Source organism: Phascolarctos cinereus, unplaced genomic scaffold (genome assembly GCF_003287225.1).
Source record: "Phascolarctos cinereus isolate Bilbo 61053 unplaced genomic scaffold, phaCin_HiC Scaffold_3;HRSCAF=262, whole genome shotgun sequence".
NCBI classification, from domain to species: domain Eukaryota; kingdom Metazoa; phylum Chordata; class Mammalia; order Diprotodontia; family Phascolarctidae; genus Phascolarctos; species Phascolarctos cinereus.
In genome coordinates this window covers 157,906,628-157,919,215 of record NW_027555736.1, presented here as the reverse complement: position 1 = coordinate 157,919,215, position 12,588 = coordinate 157,906,628, and the positions used below count along the sequence as shown (strand labels likewise).

General features: G+C 34.6%; 1 protein-coding gene across 1 annotated transcript in view; it reads right to left on the bottom strand.

Moving 5' to 3' along the window:
• PRTG (protogenin) overlaps positions 1 to 12,588 on the bottom strand; it is a 134,363-nt gene that overhangs the window by 21,992 nt on the left and 99,783 nt on the right. Inside the window, exons 12-14 of the mRNA XM_020981348.2 lie at positions 3,617 to 3,712; positions 2,855 to 3,041; positions 1,668 to 1,795 (exon numbers count right to left, since the gene is read on the bottom strand). Coding sequence (XP_020837007.1) covers positions 1,668 to 1,795; positions 2,855 to 3,041; positions 3,617 to 3,712 — 411 coding nt within the window. The remainder of the gene's footprint in view (positions 1 to 1,667; positions 1,796 to 2,854; positions 3,042 to 3,616; positions 3,713 to 12,588) is intronic.

The window sequence follows — 12,588 nt, the reverse complement described above, 5'->3', positions numbered from 1 at the left end:
GTTCATTGGTATTGAAATTACTTTAGCTGATATACTTAGGAGAAAAATTAAGCATCTGGAAATCACTATCAAAGGCTCAAAATAAAATCTTAAGAAGACCATTGGGTAAATTTCATTTCACACATGTCTTTTTGAGACTTAAACCGAAGCACAAAAATTTTTGAATAGAAGAGGCTGGCTGGCTCATTCAATACGTAATCTCCTCAACACTGGCATAGAGTGCAAGAGGGAACAACAAAGTACAAAGGGAAAAAAACTCAGAAAAAAATTCTAGCATTATAAATCTGCAAAAATCAACAAAGGGGCAGGAAGTAGTATGGCATGGGAGAGGAGGGATGGGTCTAATGAGGGCAATCTGGTGCTTCTGACACATGCTGGTTGTGTGACCCTAGGCAAGTTATTTATCTTCAGACACTCCTCAAATTTAAGAAAATTTTAAAAAGCTAAAGAGAGAATTACATGAATTGTTCTATCAGAAGGGGTTGCTAAAGATGTTTTTGCTGTTTGCTCATTGAAAGGGCAACTATATAGTATGACAATGGAGCCTTTCTTCTCATTACAGCACTATTTGTAAAGATTATATTCAAATGAACTACAAGCATCTATTATTCCATTTGGTACTGCTATACCTGCAGTCTGCTTATGGACCCTATTTTATAAAAATGTGCCAATCTAAAATAAAAAAGCAGCTGAAGGAAATATTATATAAGTTATTTCTCATTAATTAATAACTAGCTTTGAGCACAGAGTTACAGAGTAAACACAAATGTAACATATATGTATGCACGTGCTTTTGTGTTAACTTGCGATTACCTAAGACTGTTGATCAGTAAATGAATTAATTGCTCCTATGCTGATACTTCTGGTTTAATTTACCAGATCACAAATTTCTATAAACTGCTGGCTTATGAAAATGGTGCATGTTGGACCTTACAAAATGATAAACTGACTGTTTACTCTGCTCTGAAAGCTAATTATTTTTGTGCTTTTTAAAATGCCCTTTAATATTTTATATTACCATATAATTTACCAAAGTAAGCCTTTTTCTAAGATGAATAATATATTTGTTCATGTTAATCTAGCAAGTACAGAAAAGACATAGCCTTTGAGACCAAAATACTTCATCATACTCTAGGGGAAGTTTGAATAGAGGGGGATCAGTTCTACTATAAATTGGTATTTTATCTCAATACTGAGGCATCAAGTTTTAATTGACTACAGTTATTATGAGTTAACAGTATGACAGGGCTACTTAAAAGTGCACAGAACTTTATGATTACATTATTATAATATGTACATATAATATTGACGTATTAATATAATAAACAAAATGTTTAAAAATCACAGTAAGCTATATAATTCTACTGTACTCTGTGGTGCTTACACCATTTCAGTTTTATATTTTAAGAAAGACTTTAATAAAAATGAGTTCAGTTTGGTATTTAAGATGTCCCAAAACTATCCATACAGACATGAACTCTGAGTATAAACTACAATCTCAGAGCATCTGAGGGAGAAATGCATTACCTTCAACGTATTTCTAAAATTGTTCTATCAGTCAAAAAACAATCTGATGGGTAGCAACTATGAAAGTACCTGCCTAAAAACAGTTGCATTCTAAGTTGTCAATTTGGACAGAACATATATACAAGATGACATTTCGTTACCTTCTGGAAGTGTCGAATGGTAAACTACAGGGCTCCAGGGACTGGAAAGCTGATCCACATACAAACGAACAGCAAATTCATATTTGGTATTTGGTTCTAGGCTTTGAACCAACATATGAGTTTCTGATCTATGTTAATAAACAATAGATTTGTTAATAATGATAGCTCACGATTCACAAAATCAGACTTTTCAACACTTCTAATCAATACAAAGGAAACATTACTTCTATTCCTTCCCGTTCATATTATCCTTATAGTGAGTTCTATTAGAATAAAATAAATCTCCATGAATGTAACAATGAACCCGGAGGTTTGCTGTCAGAGAGAGGAAATCAACAATATAATCAGTCCCCACATAAAGGGATTACTGTATCACAAACTCAGTTATACTGAGGGTCAAATCAGCTTTCCCATGTACATAGGACAATGTCTCACAACAAAGAAAGCCTAAAATAAGGGTACATCTTCTTTTCCTCACATCAATATTAAAGTCCCTTTTTTGGGGCGGGGATTTCCCATTAAAGATGTTAAGTTCAAAGTTAAAAATAATCATGGTATCTTGGCTAGTAATATATAATCTAGTGGACCTAACATTGATTTACATGTTTTAAACTTGTCAAGTAATAACAACAAAAAAAATCCAATAATACATTTAGTAATTTCCTGATTCTGAACACAGTTCTTTAATATATTCTTAGTTCTAATTTAGCTCTTCCATTTATGAGAGAAACAGCAACTATCTTTAATCTACCACTCATATGAGCTGAATGATTTAGGAATATTAAAAAACAAATCATGTCCTACAATTAGAGATCTTTCCTAGTCCTTTTCACTGCTAGTGCCTTTCCTCTGAGATTACTTTCCATTTGTACTGTGTGTGTATTCACATACACACATATGCACATACATACACATGTATACATATATGTGAATACACACATATATTTTGACATGGTATCTTCTTCATTAGAATGTGAGCTCCTTGAGAACAGGGACCCTGCTTTTGCCTTTTTTTTTTCTGTTGGGCATGTAGCATAGTGCCTAACCCATTGTAAGCACAATACTGAACGACTAAATATGGCCAGGAGGCAGAAAACCCAAAATGAATATTAGGGACTAATTAAAGATGATGGAACAAGTATGTGCAAATGGGAAAAGAGAATAAACCATTAATAGAAGCTACATACGTTTGGAAGTACTGAACCAAAGAAGCATTCTGAAGGCCCACAGGGTTACAGCGGATGGTGTAGTTAATTATCTGTGCAGAGGTAAATGCAGGCCTCCCCCAATGCAGGTAGATAGAAGATGAGGTATTAGTCTTTGCATACAGATGATGAGGTGGTGGTGGTGGAGGAACCATACGATCGCGAACAGCTATTTTTAAAAAAGACAATACTGTTTTGTAAGCAACAAAAAAATTAGTTAAGACTACAGCAAAGTCATAACACCACCACCTCTCAAAGACAGTTTTGTACCTTTCTTCCAAGAAGTACAATACAAACACTATCATATTTAAATCTCAATTACTCTTCTATTAGCCCAATAAAGAAGGAGGTATCATTACTTTGAGTGGAAAACAGAAAATATTAATAATATGTTGTTAATATACTATATATTAAGAGGCTTGCCAAGGTCATTCAGAGAGTCAGTAAATAGTGGAACTCTGGCTAAAAACTATATATTCTTTGATCTTGATGAAATTGCACAATGGTCTGTATGAGAAAATTAGTTTTAGTATTAAATACATTAGTAGGCAATCAAAAAACCATTCCTCATTACTTTCCTTAACTAAACTTCTGTGTAATGTAAGATACAAACCAAAACAGAAATAGATCTTTAAAAGGTTCTTTAACTATCAAAGGTTCTTAAAACTATCTCTTTTCTTAAAAAAAAAAGTACAGTCTTTACAAAAACTTTGCAAAATTATTTCATGGAAACTGAGTACTTACAAACACATCCTGGAGTACTGACTGTTTGGTCTGCCTGATAACCATCTTCCATATTGTTATATGCCATCAGCCTCACATGATATTTCCTTCTTGGATCTACAGAGAAAAGAACAGATACAGGAGCAAATTTCAGACTTACAAAATTATTGCAAGAGCTTTCTGAGATTTTGATTTAAAGGAATTTTTTTGACTCATAAAATTTCTTCCCCAGATGTGATATTCCTCCTCCTCCTCCTCCTCCTTTTTCGGTAGTACCTAATGACTCACCTATTTTGTCTTTTCATCTTTATCTTTGGTAAAATGAGATTGTCTGGCTATCATTAAAAAAACATCTTGTTAGTCTAAATTTAAATACTTTAAGAAAATCACTTCCATACACACAGAACACAAAAAAGAGAAATCTATATGAAAACATGAATCTCCATTTCAAAATGCTTCCTTTAAAAAAATATAAACACATAACTATATAATAAATCCTATTACTTTCAAATCTGTCCTGATTGTGTTTCCTTCTGAACTTCTTTCTATTCTCTTCTGTGAATACTTTAAAGTATTTCAAAGGTTCCCGTTTTTGGCATCACTTGCTAACCTAACCCACAACCAAGAGAAAGGGGAAAACAATTTTCAAAGAAATCTTATAACAAATAAAAACAGTTAAGCAAAATGAATCCACACTGGATCCGTGTCCAGAAGTGTCAATCTCTTTTTTCAACTTGTGCCCATCAGCTCGTCTGAGGAAGTAGGTAACATGCTTCATCATAGTTCTTCTGGAGATACAGTTGCTCATTGTTTTGATCAGAGTTCAAAGTTATTCTCCTTTATAATATTGTTGTTCTTGTATAAATTGTTCTCTTGATTTTGTTCACCTCACTGTGTTAATTCATACTATAAGGGATTCTCTGAAATTATCTCTTTTGACACTCCACATATAGTATTCCATTACATTAACATACCATGATTTGCTCAAATACTCCACAACTGTCTAAGAGGTAATCTAAAACACTCCTTTAGATTCTAATTCTTTTTTTTCTCTTTTTCCTCCCTCCTCATGCACACCTTTCAGTATTATGAAGTTTATTTTGCTTATGATCTAGATTTGCTTGGCCCTCTGGCTCTAACAGGTCCAAGTGGTTTTCATTTATGATTTCTTGCAATATAGTGTCTAGGCTTTTTTAAAAAATCATAATTTAGAGGGAATACAAATGATTCTTAAGTTATTTCTCTTTGATCTGTTTTCTAGGTCAGGGTTTTTTTTAAATATCAGATTTTTTTTAAAATTTAAGCTTTTGATTTTGTTATAATTTTCTTGCTATCTCATGGAGTGACTGATTTCTGTTTGGTCTATTATAGTTTTCAGGAATTCTTTTACTTGAGTAAAGTTTACCATTTTCTCTTCTGAGCTACTCAATCTCATTCTAATTCCTTCCTCAGGAACTTTTATATAATTTGTCTCTTACTTCATTTCTTCTAGGTCCTCCTTGTGGAAAAAATATTTTCCTTTCTTTTGAGTCTCTAATTTTAGTTCTGGAGTTAGATTTGCAAAAAATTTTGATACTAAATTTTCTTTTACTCATCTCCTCAGTTTTAGTTCCAGAAATTGGCAGTTTGTACCAGGGTCAAATTCTGCCTCATGCTGAACTTTTAGGTGGGATAGTTGGCCCTGCTTGGTCTCACCCCCAGGTTCTTGGGCTGAATTTCACATCCAATGGCTTGGTCCCCCTGGATATTTGAGAATCAGAGGGATAGCTCTCCAAGGCCCTTTCTAGCATCTCAGGACAGTATGTTAGGGACCTCACCTGGGGCCTGTTGAGGGTACCCCTTTCCTATTTACATTTGGCTTCTGGTTGATTTTTTTTTGTGCAATTCTGGGGTGGAAGAGGTCACCTACTATAGTTTCTTATCAGATTTCGGAATCACTTATTCACTGTTATGCAAACTTCTTGGTTTTTTCTGGAGTAGATATATGGGAACTGATTAGACCTCCTGTTTAGACAGGCATCTTAGCAAGAAGTCCAAGCTATCATTTTTCATTTTATTTAACCCACACATTTCTTTATGATCCACAAACAGTGCCACAAATAGTACTAATGAAAGAATACTTTGAATAGGTTACTTGGGCCTAATAAAATTAGAATATGAAGTTAGTTTACCTACAAGATTGTTGTAGTCTAGAAAAACTTCTGGGACATTTGGTCCTGGTCTTTCTTAATTCAGTATGCTATCTATTACCTAGCCATACTCTGTCCCTGTTTCTTGCGTCTTTTCTGGAATTCCCCAAATCCAGCATCTTCTATACATAGAACCATTCAAGCCAGATACTTCCAGTTTCCCAGCTGATTAGCACTTCTTTGTCTGTGGCCTCAGAGGTGGAGAAATCAATCAAACCCACTTGAGTAGGACTCCACCTCTTTCTATGAGATATCTGAGCTATCCTATACATGCTTAGAGTGAAGGACCACCGAACACTTAGAACCAAGAGAATAGCAGAAAGGCATTGGACTCATGAATCCCAGTGAGAGAAGCTGGGGTAATGGTATGCTTGTCCTGAGAATACCCTCTTGCAAGACTATGATGAATTCCCTCTTCTTGCTATGGTCTGAAGTTCATCATGCCTGAGGCTACTTGGTGAAATCCCTGTTTACACATCTTTTCTACTTTTCCATCATGTTTTGGAAGTCTGGGAGACTAGTGCTGGGAGAATAGAAACCATCCTAAGAAGTTTCTTTTATTGTCCATACTTTGCAGAGTGAAGTAAGCAGAGCCAAGTAAAAAATATACACCCTGACTATAAAGTAAATGGAAAAAACCACCACATGAAAAAAATCAAAAGTGAGTGTAACAAAATTATAAAGATCAAGCATGACACGAATGAAGAGAGGACACCTCCAACTCACAAGCTCCACAGGTATTACATACTGCATATATTTTCATACTTTGTCCATGTATTGATAAGCTGTGCTGATTTTTTTCTTCTTTTCTTTCCTTTTTTTGTCTTAAAAATGCTATTTGTCATATGGAATGGCTCTCTGGGAAGGGAAGGGGAAAATACACAGAGATAACTAGGATGATGTAAATAGAAGACACCAGTAAAAACATTTTTAAAAAAAGAATGTAAGCTTCTCAAGGACACGGACCATCTTTTTGCTTGTATTTTTATTCAAAGTGCTTAGTGGTACCTGGCACAAAAATAAATGCTTTCTCCAATCTTTAAAAAAAAATGTTCATTTCTGACCCCAAAGTTAACCTACCAGGCTATCTATTCAGATGATAGCTGTATTTATTGTAATGACTGATTATTAGCTCCCTCTGCAGGCCTATAAGGAGTGGAGCCTAAACTGTGTTTGAAGGAAGCTGGGGATTTTATGAGGGAAAAGTGAGGAAGGAGAGCATTGAGGGTCAGGGGATGGGGAAAGAACAGCTGTAGGAGGGAAGGGAAGCAGGAGCTAGGTCACAGATAGAAGAGCCCATAGTCTAGATTGTGTGATACAGAGTAATGTCCTATCAATTTAGAAAGTTAAACTATTAAGAGCTTAAAATGGAGGAACTGTATCTTATCCCAGAGGCAACAGGAGCCACTTAAAACTTCTTGAACAGGGAAGTGACACGGTCAGAGCTGCAGTCTAGGAATATCAATTTGACTCCTACATGGTGGGCAGACTGGAAAATGGAGTAGACTCTTGCTCAGGAATGGGTTTGATCAGACGCTGTACCCTAAGGACCATTAGGCTTTTCCATATGACTTGTGACTTACTCCTCCTATCTGTGTTGTCTCCCCCATGAGACTGTGAGCTTCTTGAGACCAGGAACTACCTTGCATTTCTTTTTGTATCTCCAAGGCTTAGCATAGCACTTTGCATATATTTAGAGCTCATGAATTTTAAAAATTCACTCAAAATCGAACTATCTCTGAAGTGTCACCTCACATCCAGCAAATTGGCAAAAATGATCAAAAAAGAATTTAGTTTTGAAGAGGTTGTGAAATAACACTTACAAATTGGTCCAATTATTCTGAAAAGCAATTTAAAAGTATGCAAAGAAGATTAAAATGTCCAAATCCTTTAACCCAGAGATTCCATTGCTAGGCTTATAATACAAAGAGGTCAGTATAAAAAGGCCCCCTCTACACCAAAATATTTATAGCATCACTTTTTTTTATAGGAGCAAAGAAATGGCTAAACAAATCATGGTAAGTAAATGTAAAGGAATATTAAATGTGCTGTAAGAAATGATGAATATTATGAATACAGAGAAGCCTAGGAAGATGTAGGAATTGAAGCAAAGTAGCAAAAAGCAGGAAAACAATAAACACAATGACTACAACAATGTAAATGGAAAGAACAACAACAAATCAATTAAAACTGAATGCTGTACAACTGTAATAATCAAATTTGGTCCCAAAGAAGACACAAGAAGTCAACTCCTCTTTTTTGCAGAAGTAGGAGATTATGGACATGGAACTCGACAGATAACGTCAGACTTTTCCAGTGTACTGGTTAGTTTTGCTAAAGTTTTTTTTTCTTTTATTCCTCCCTCATTCTTTGTTATAAAGGATGGTTGTCTGGCAAAGAAAGAAGGAAGAGAAATATAAGCGATAAAAAAAGATACCAATAAAAATGTATTCTTAAAAGACATTTTCCAAAACCATTTGTCATCCTCAGAGTTACTTCTGGCCTCTTTGTTGTTCTTTGCACAAGACATTCCAATTTCCTCAGACTCTGGCCATTTTCAATGGTTGTTTCCTATGCCTGGAATACTCTCATTCCTCCTCTCCACCTCTTGTATTCTCTGGCTTCAAGTCCAAGTGAAAAACCCATCTTCTATGAGAAACCTTTCTTGAACCACCTTAATACTATTCCTTCGTTTTATTGATTATCTTCAACTTATCTTGTATAAATCTTGTCTGTATAGTTTTTTCATGTTGTCTCCTTGGTTAGACTATGGACTCTTTTAGAACAACAACTGTCTTTTGTCTTTCTCTGTATCTCCAGCGTTAATCACAGTATCTGACACAAAGTAGGCACTTAAAAATGCCTACTGACTGACTTTGGTAAAGGACAACAGATATCACCATTATTGTGTATAAAGTATGGGCAAACAGTTCTTAAAGATTCTCTCTAGTAATTCTGTTTAACACAGTAGGAAAAATTATTTGTGGTCTAAGATTGTGATTATGAAATTAAATCACATAAAAGTGAATTGTTTCATAACAGAAAGGAGTTTGAAGAGCAAAACAAAAAGCCGTAAACAATTAAGCACAATGGACTAACTAAATGTGGTAGTCATACTGCTTTTTTTTTTTTAAACCAATGGGTGTCATCATGCACCTTTGATTAACAAAAAACAAGAAAAATATAAGGGGAGACTAATAAAATAAAATATCTATAAATTCTAAAGCACCAAAGAAACGCAAATTATTATTTTTACTGTTGTTAAGTCTGTTTTAGTCATGTCCAACTCTTTGTGACCCCATTTTGGGGTTTTCTTGGCAAAGATATTGGAGTGGTTTGCTATTTCCTTCGCCAGCTCATTTTACAGATGAAAAAATTGACAAACAGGATTAGGTAACTTGCCCAGGGTCACACAACTAGTAAATGTCTGAGGACAGATCTGAATTCATGAAGATGAGTCTTTTTGGTTCCAAGCGCAGTGATTTATCCACTGCACCCCATGAATCATTATTACTATTATTTCAAAATATATTGCTCATTTGGCTAATTCCACATACATACATACACACATTTTACATACACACATATACATACATACATACATACACAAATATATACATACTCTATATGTACATACATATATATACACACACTTAAATTTAATATTACTTCAATACATTAAGTAGCTCTTTAATTAGCCCTTCAAGTATCCTAGTAAGAACTTTAGTAAAACAGGGTCTGTTCTATCATGTTTTTGAGGCAATATCATAGAAAATGTGGAACAAAAATCCAATGAACAATCTCCCCCATCATTCTTCTTTTAATGAGTTACATTTTTTGCCACTAGATGGTGCTCATGTGAAGTTCTCTACTGTGCGTACTTTTATTTAGCTGTTCTCCCTCTCAGCGTGGCCTGAGAAATTGGATCACCAAGTCTGTAAGAAGCATTTGTTAATTAAAAGTCAATGAGCTCTGAATATTAGTTTCTAGTACCGAGTAAATTGCCTTTGTGACAAACTGACTCAGATCTTTTTGGCTTGCTTCCTGGGCAGGAAGAAATCTTTTAGGGCCTTAGCCAAAAATATAAATTCTAGTTTTAAACTAAATACCACCACCACCACCACCAACAACAAAACAGCATTTTCAGAGTGATCATCAGTGATGACTGACTTACTTTTGCTTTAGAAACTTTATCTCATATCATTTTAGAAAATTCTTTATTTTTACACATTCATTATTTTAAAGGTAAAGATCATGAGTAGATTTAATGGAGAATCCTCAGACCCTGCTTTTACCCCCAAAACTTTGCAAGGCAATCTACTGACTTGGTATGATTGCAAAAATGATGAGCCTCAACCTAGAAATTTTTAGACCCCCTAATACCAAAAGTTTAGTTTTCTAGAAAATGCATAATAGGAAACAATTTCGTGCATAGTACTTATCCATAACAACGAGAAAGGATAATATTGCTGTCACTAAAACCTTGCCATTGTTTCTTTCAGTTGCTGCATGTTTGTGAGGCTCCAAAAGCCTTGAGAAGAACCAGACCAGAGACAACAGGTTGGGCTAGATAAAATTAAGAAAGAATCTCAGGTCAGAACCATGGGGGGAAAATTCCCTCCTTCCCAGAGCAGTGAGTGCTTCTAACTCCAGTGTCAAGTTGCCTTTTAATTCAATAATGATAAAAAAAAAATGAAAGTACTCCCTTTCCAAGCTGATTTCAAAATTCCTCGGTAGTGGTGCATGTGTAAGGGGAAAAAAAAGCCTTAAGTCTGAAAGTAAATAAGGCAATGCAATAATTTTAGGACAATTGACTGCCTCCTTCATTCAACGTACAGAGAGTTCCATTTTTAGGAAAAAAATACTGCCTTATGCTGATTGCCTGTATACGTTTGAAACAACTAAACAGCCTTGCAAATATATATATTTTTAAAAAATCATAATAATTATCATCCTCACTTAAAATTGCTACTCTTATAAATGGCCATTTAAATAGCAGCAAAACTAATAGACTTTCATAAGTACAGTAAAACTCTGCAAGGATTGTTGTGAAAACTAAAGTGATTTGAGGTTGTATATATTATAATTTTAAAAATTACATACCTAAAAGTATCATGTTAATTGAAGTAAGAATAATCCAGAATAAACATGAAGGGTGAAAGAAATAAGGATAATAAGTTTGAAGAGTATATAACTTAGTGTCTGGCCAAATGTCCATCTTTAATTTAATCTTTTGTGCTTCTGGGTTTTATTTAACCTACAGGTCCATTGTTTGGTGCAGTCTGTCTGTGGAGCTCACTGGTTTGGCTTTCCAGGGTGACTGCACTGCCCCCAAGCTTGCCTCTTCAAACAATAAACTCCATATAATTATTCAGAGAAGAGGCCGAGCTGCTGTGACATCTGGGTCATGGCCTTTGACACAGAATCTGGGGCTAGCCAGGATCTGCTCTGAGCAACAGAAGTTGAGAGGAATAGCTAAGAGGAATGGGTGGGAAAAGGAAAGCTGACTGAAATACTATTCTTTAAAATGTCATATATAAGTACAGTAACATAAATTGAACCAATTAATCTTCTGCATTACCCAAACTGGACCGTTTGCATGTTGCATACTTCAAGAGAATGAAAACTCCCTGAGGGCAGGAACATATATTCCTTTTTTTGTCTTTATTTTAGCACCCAGAACACAGCCTTGTCCATAGTAGGCATTTAATGAATGCTCATGGAGTGGAATTCTAATTGCTTCTTCACGGCAAACTTCAATGAGTTTGGGAAAGTTTGGTTCTTCCAGGTCTGCCCAATTTTATGATACTTCAAGAGGGTATTAAAACAAAAGTTGCAAATTTTTTAAAAAGTTGTATTTGTAATAGTTCAAATTACACATTTCAGGAATGCTTACTAGCATAAAAATTTATTTGTATTTAAAAATACTATTATGCCTTCCTTAGACAAAAGTATAAACCGTACTTAATGCAGGATAAAAAAAAGTATGGTTCCTTTAAATACTAAAAACATTCTTTACCCTCAATTTAAAATTTTAAAGATCTAAGAAAAGGATGTTTTCTTTCATGAGTATTACTTTTGTGATTGTATGATAATATTTAATGCTCATCTTAATGTGAATCTACTCTGTCAAGTAATTCTCTGTAGGGTTATAAGATGTCTAATGGCTCTTGATTATTAGTCTAAATCTGAAAATACTCACCTCCTAATAAAAAACATCTATTCTCACAGGGGAGTGAAAAAGAAAAATTACATGTATGTGGCAATTTGATATTTTGAAGCACTTCTTGTCAATCATCTCAATTTTCAAAATATCAAAAAATCAAAATGAAAGCACAGTAAACATAATGTTAAAAAAACAAACACCAAAAACCTCAGCAACACACAACAGCAACTCCTTGGAATTTTGAAAATCACATAGTATTCCATATTTTTCATTATGCCCTTTCATTTTCACACATTTACAGGGATTTAATGCTTTTTCCTTTGAAGAACAGTTTTAAAATAACTTTAGAATACCCAAATGCCCTATGTTTGAGGATGAAATTTTTTATCTGAATTTACTAAGCACGATTTGTACTATAACCAAATTCCTAAAGGCTGATTTGAAAGTGATATGGGGTCTTGGACAAACACTTTTAAAATCCTTTTATGTTCTTTTCTGGTGGGAGAGCTTTTCTTTTGTTGCTGCCCAGCAGAAGGAACATACTTCATTGGCCCTGCTTTGTAAGATGAGAACACTGCCATTAAGTCCACCATTCACAACACAATCAGTTTAATGGAATTATGCAAAGGAGCCTTGAG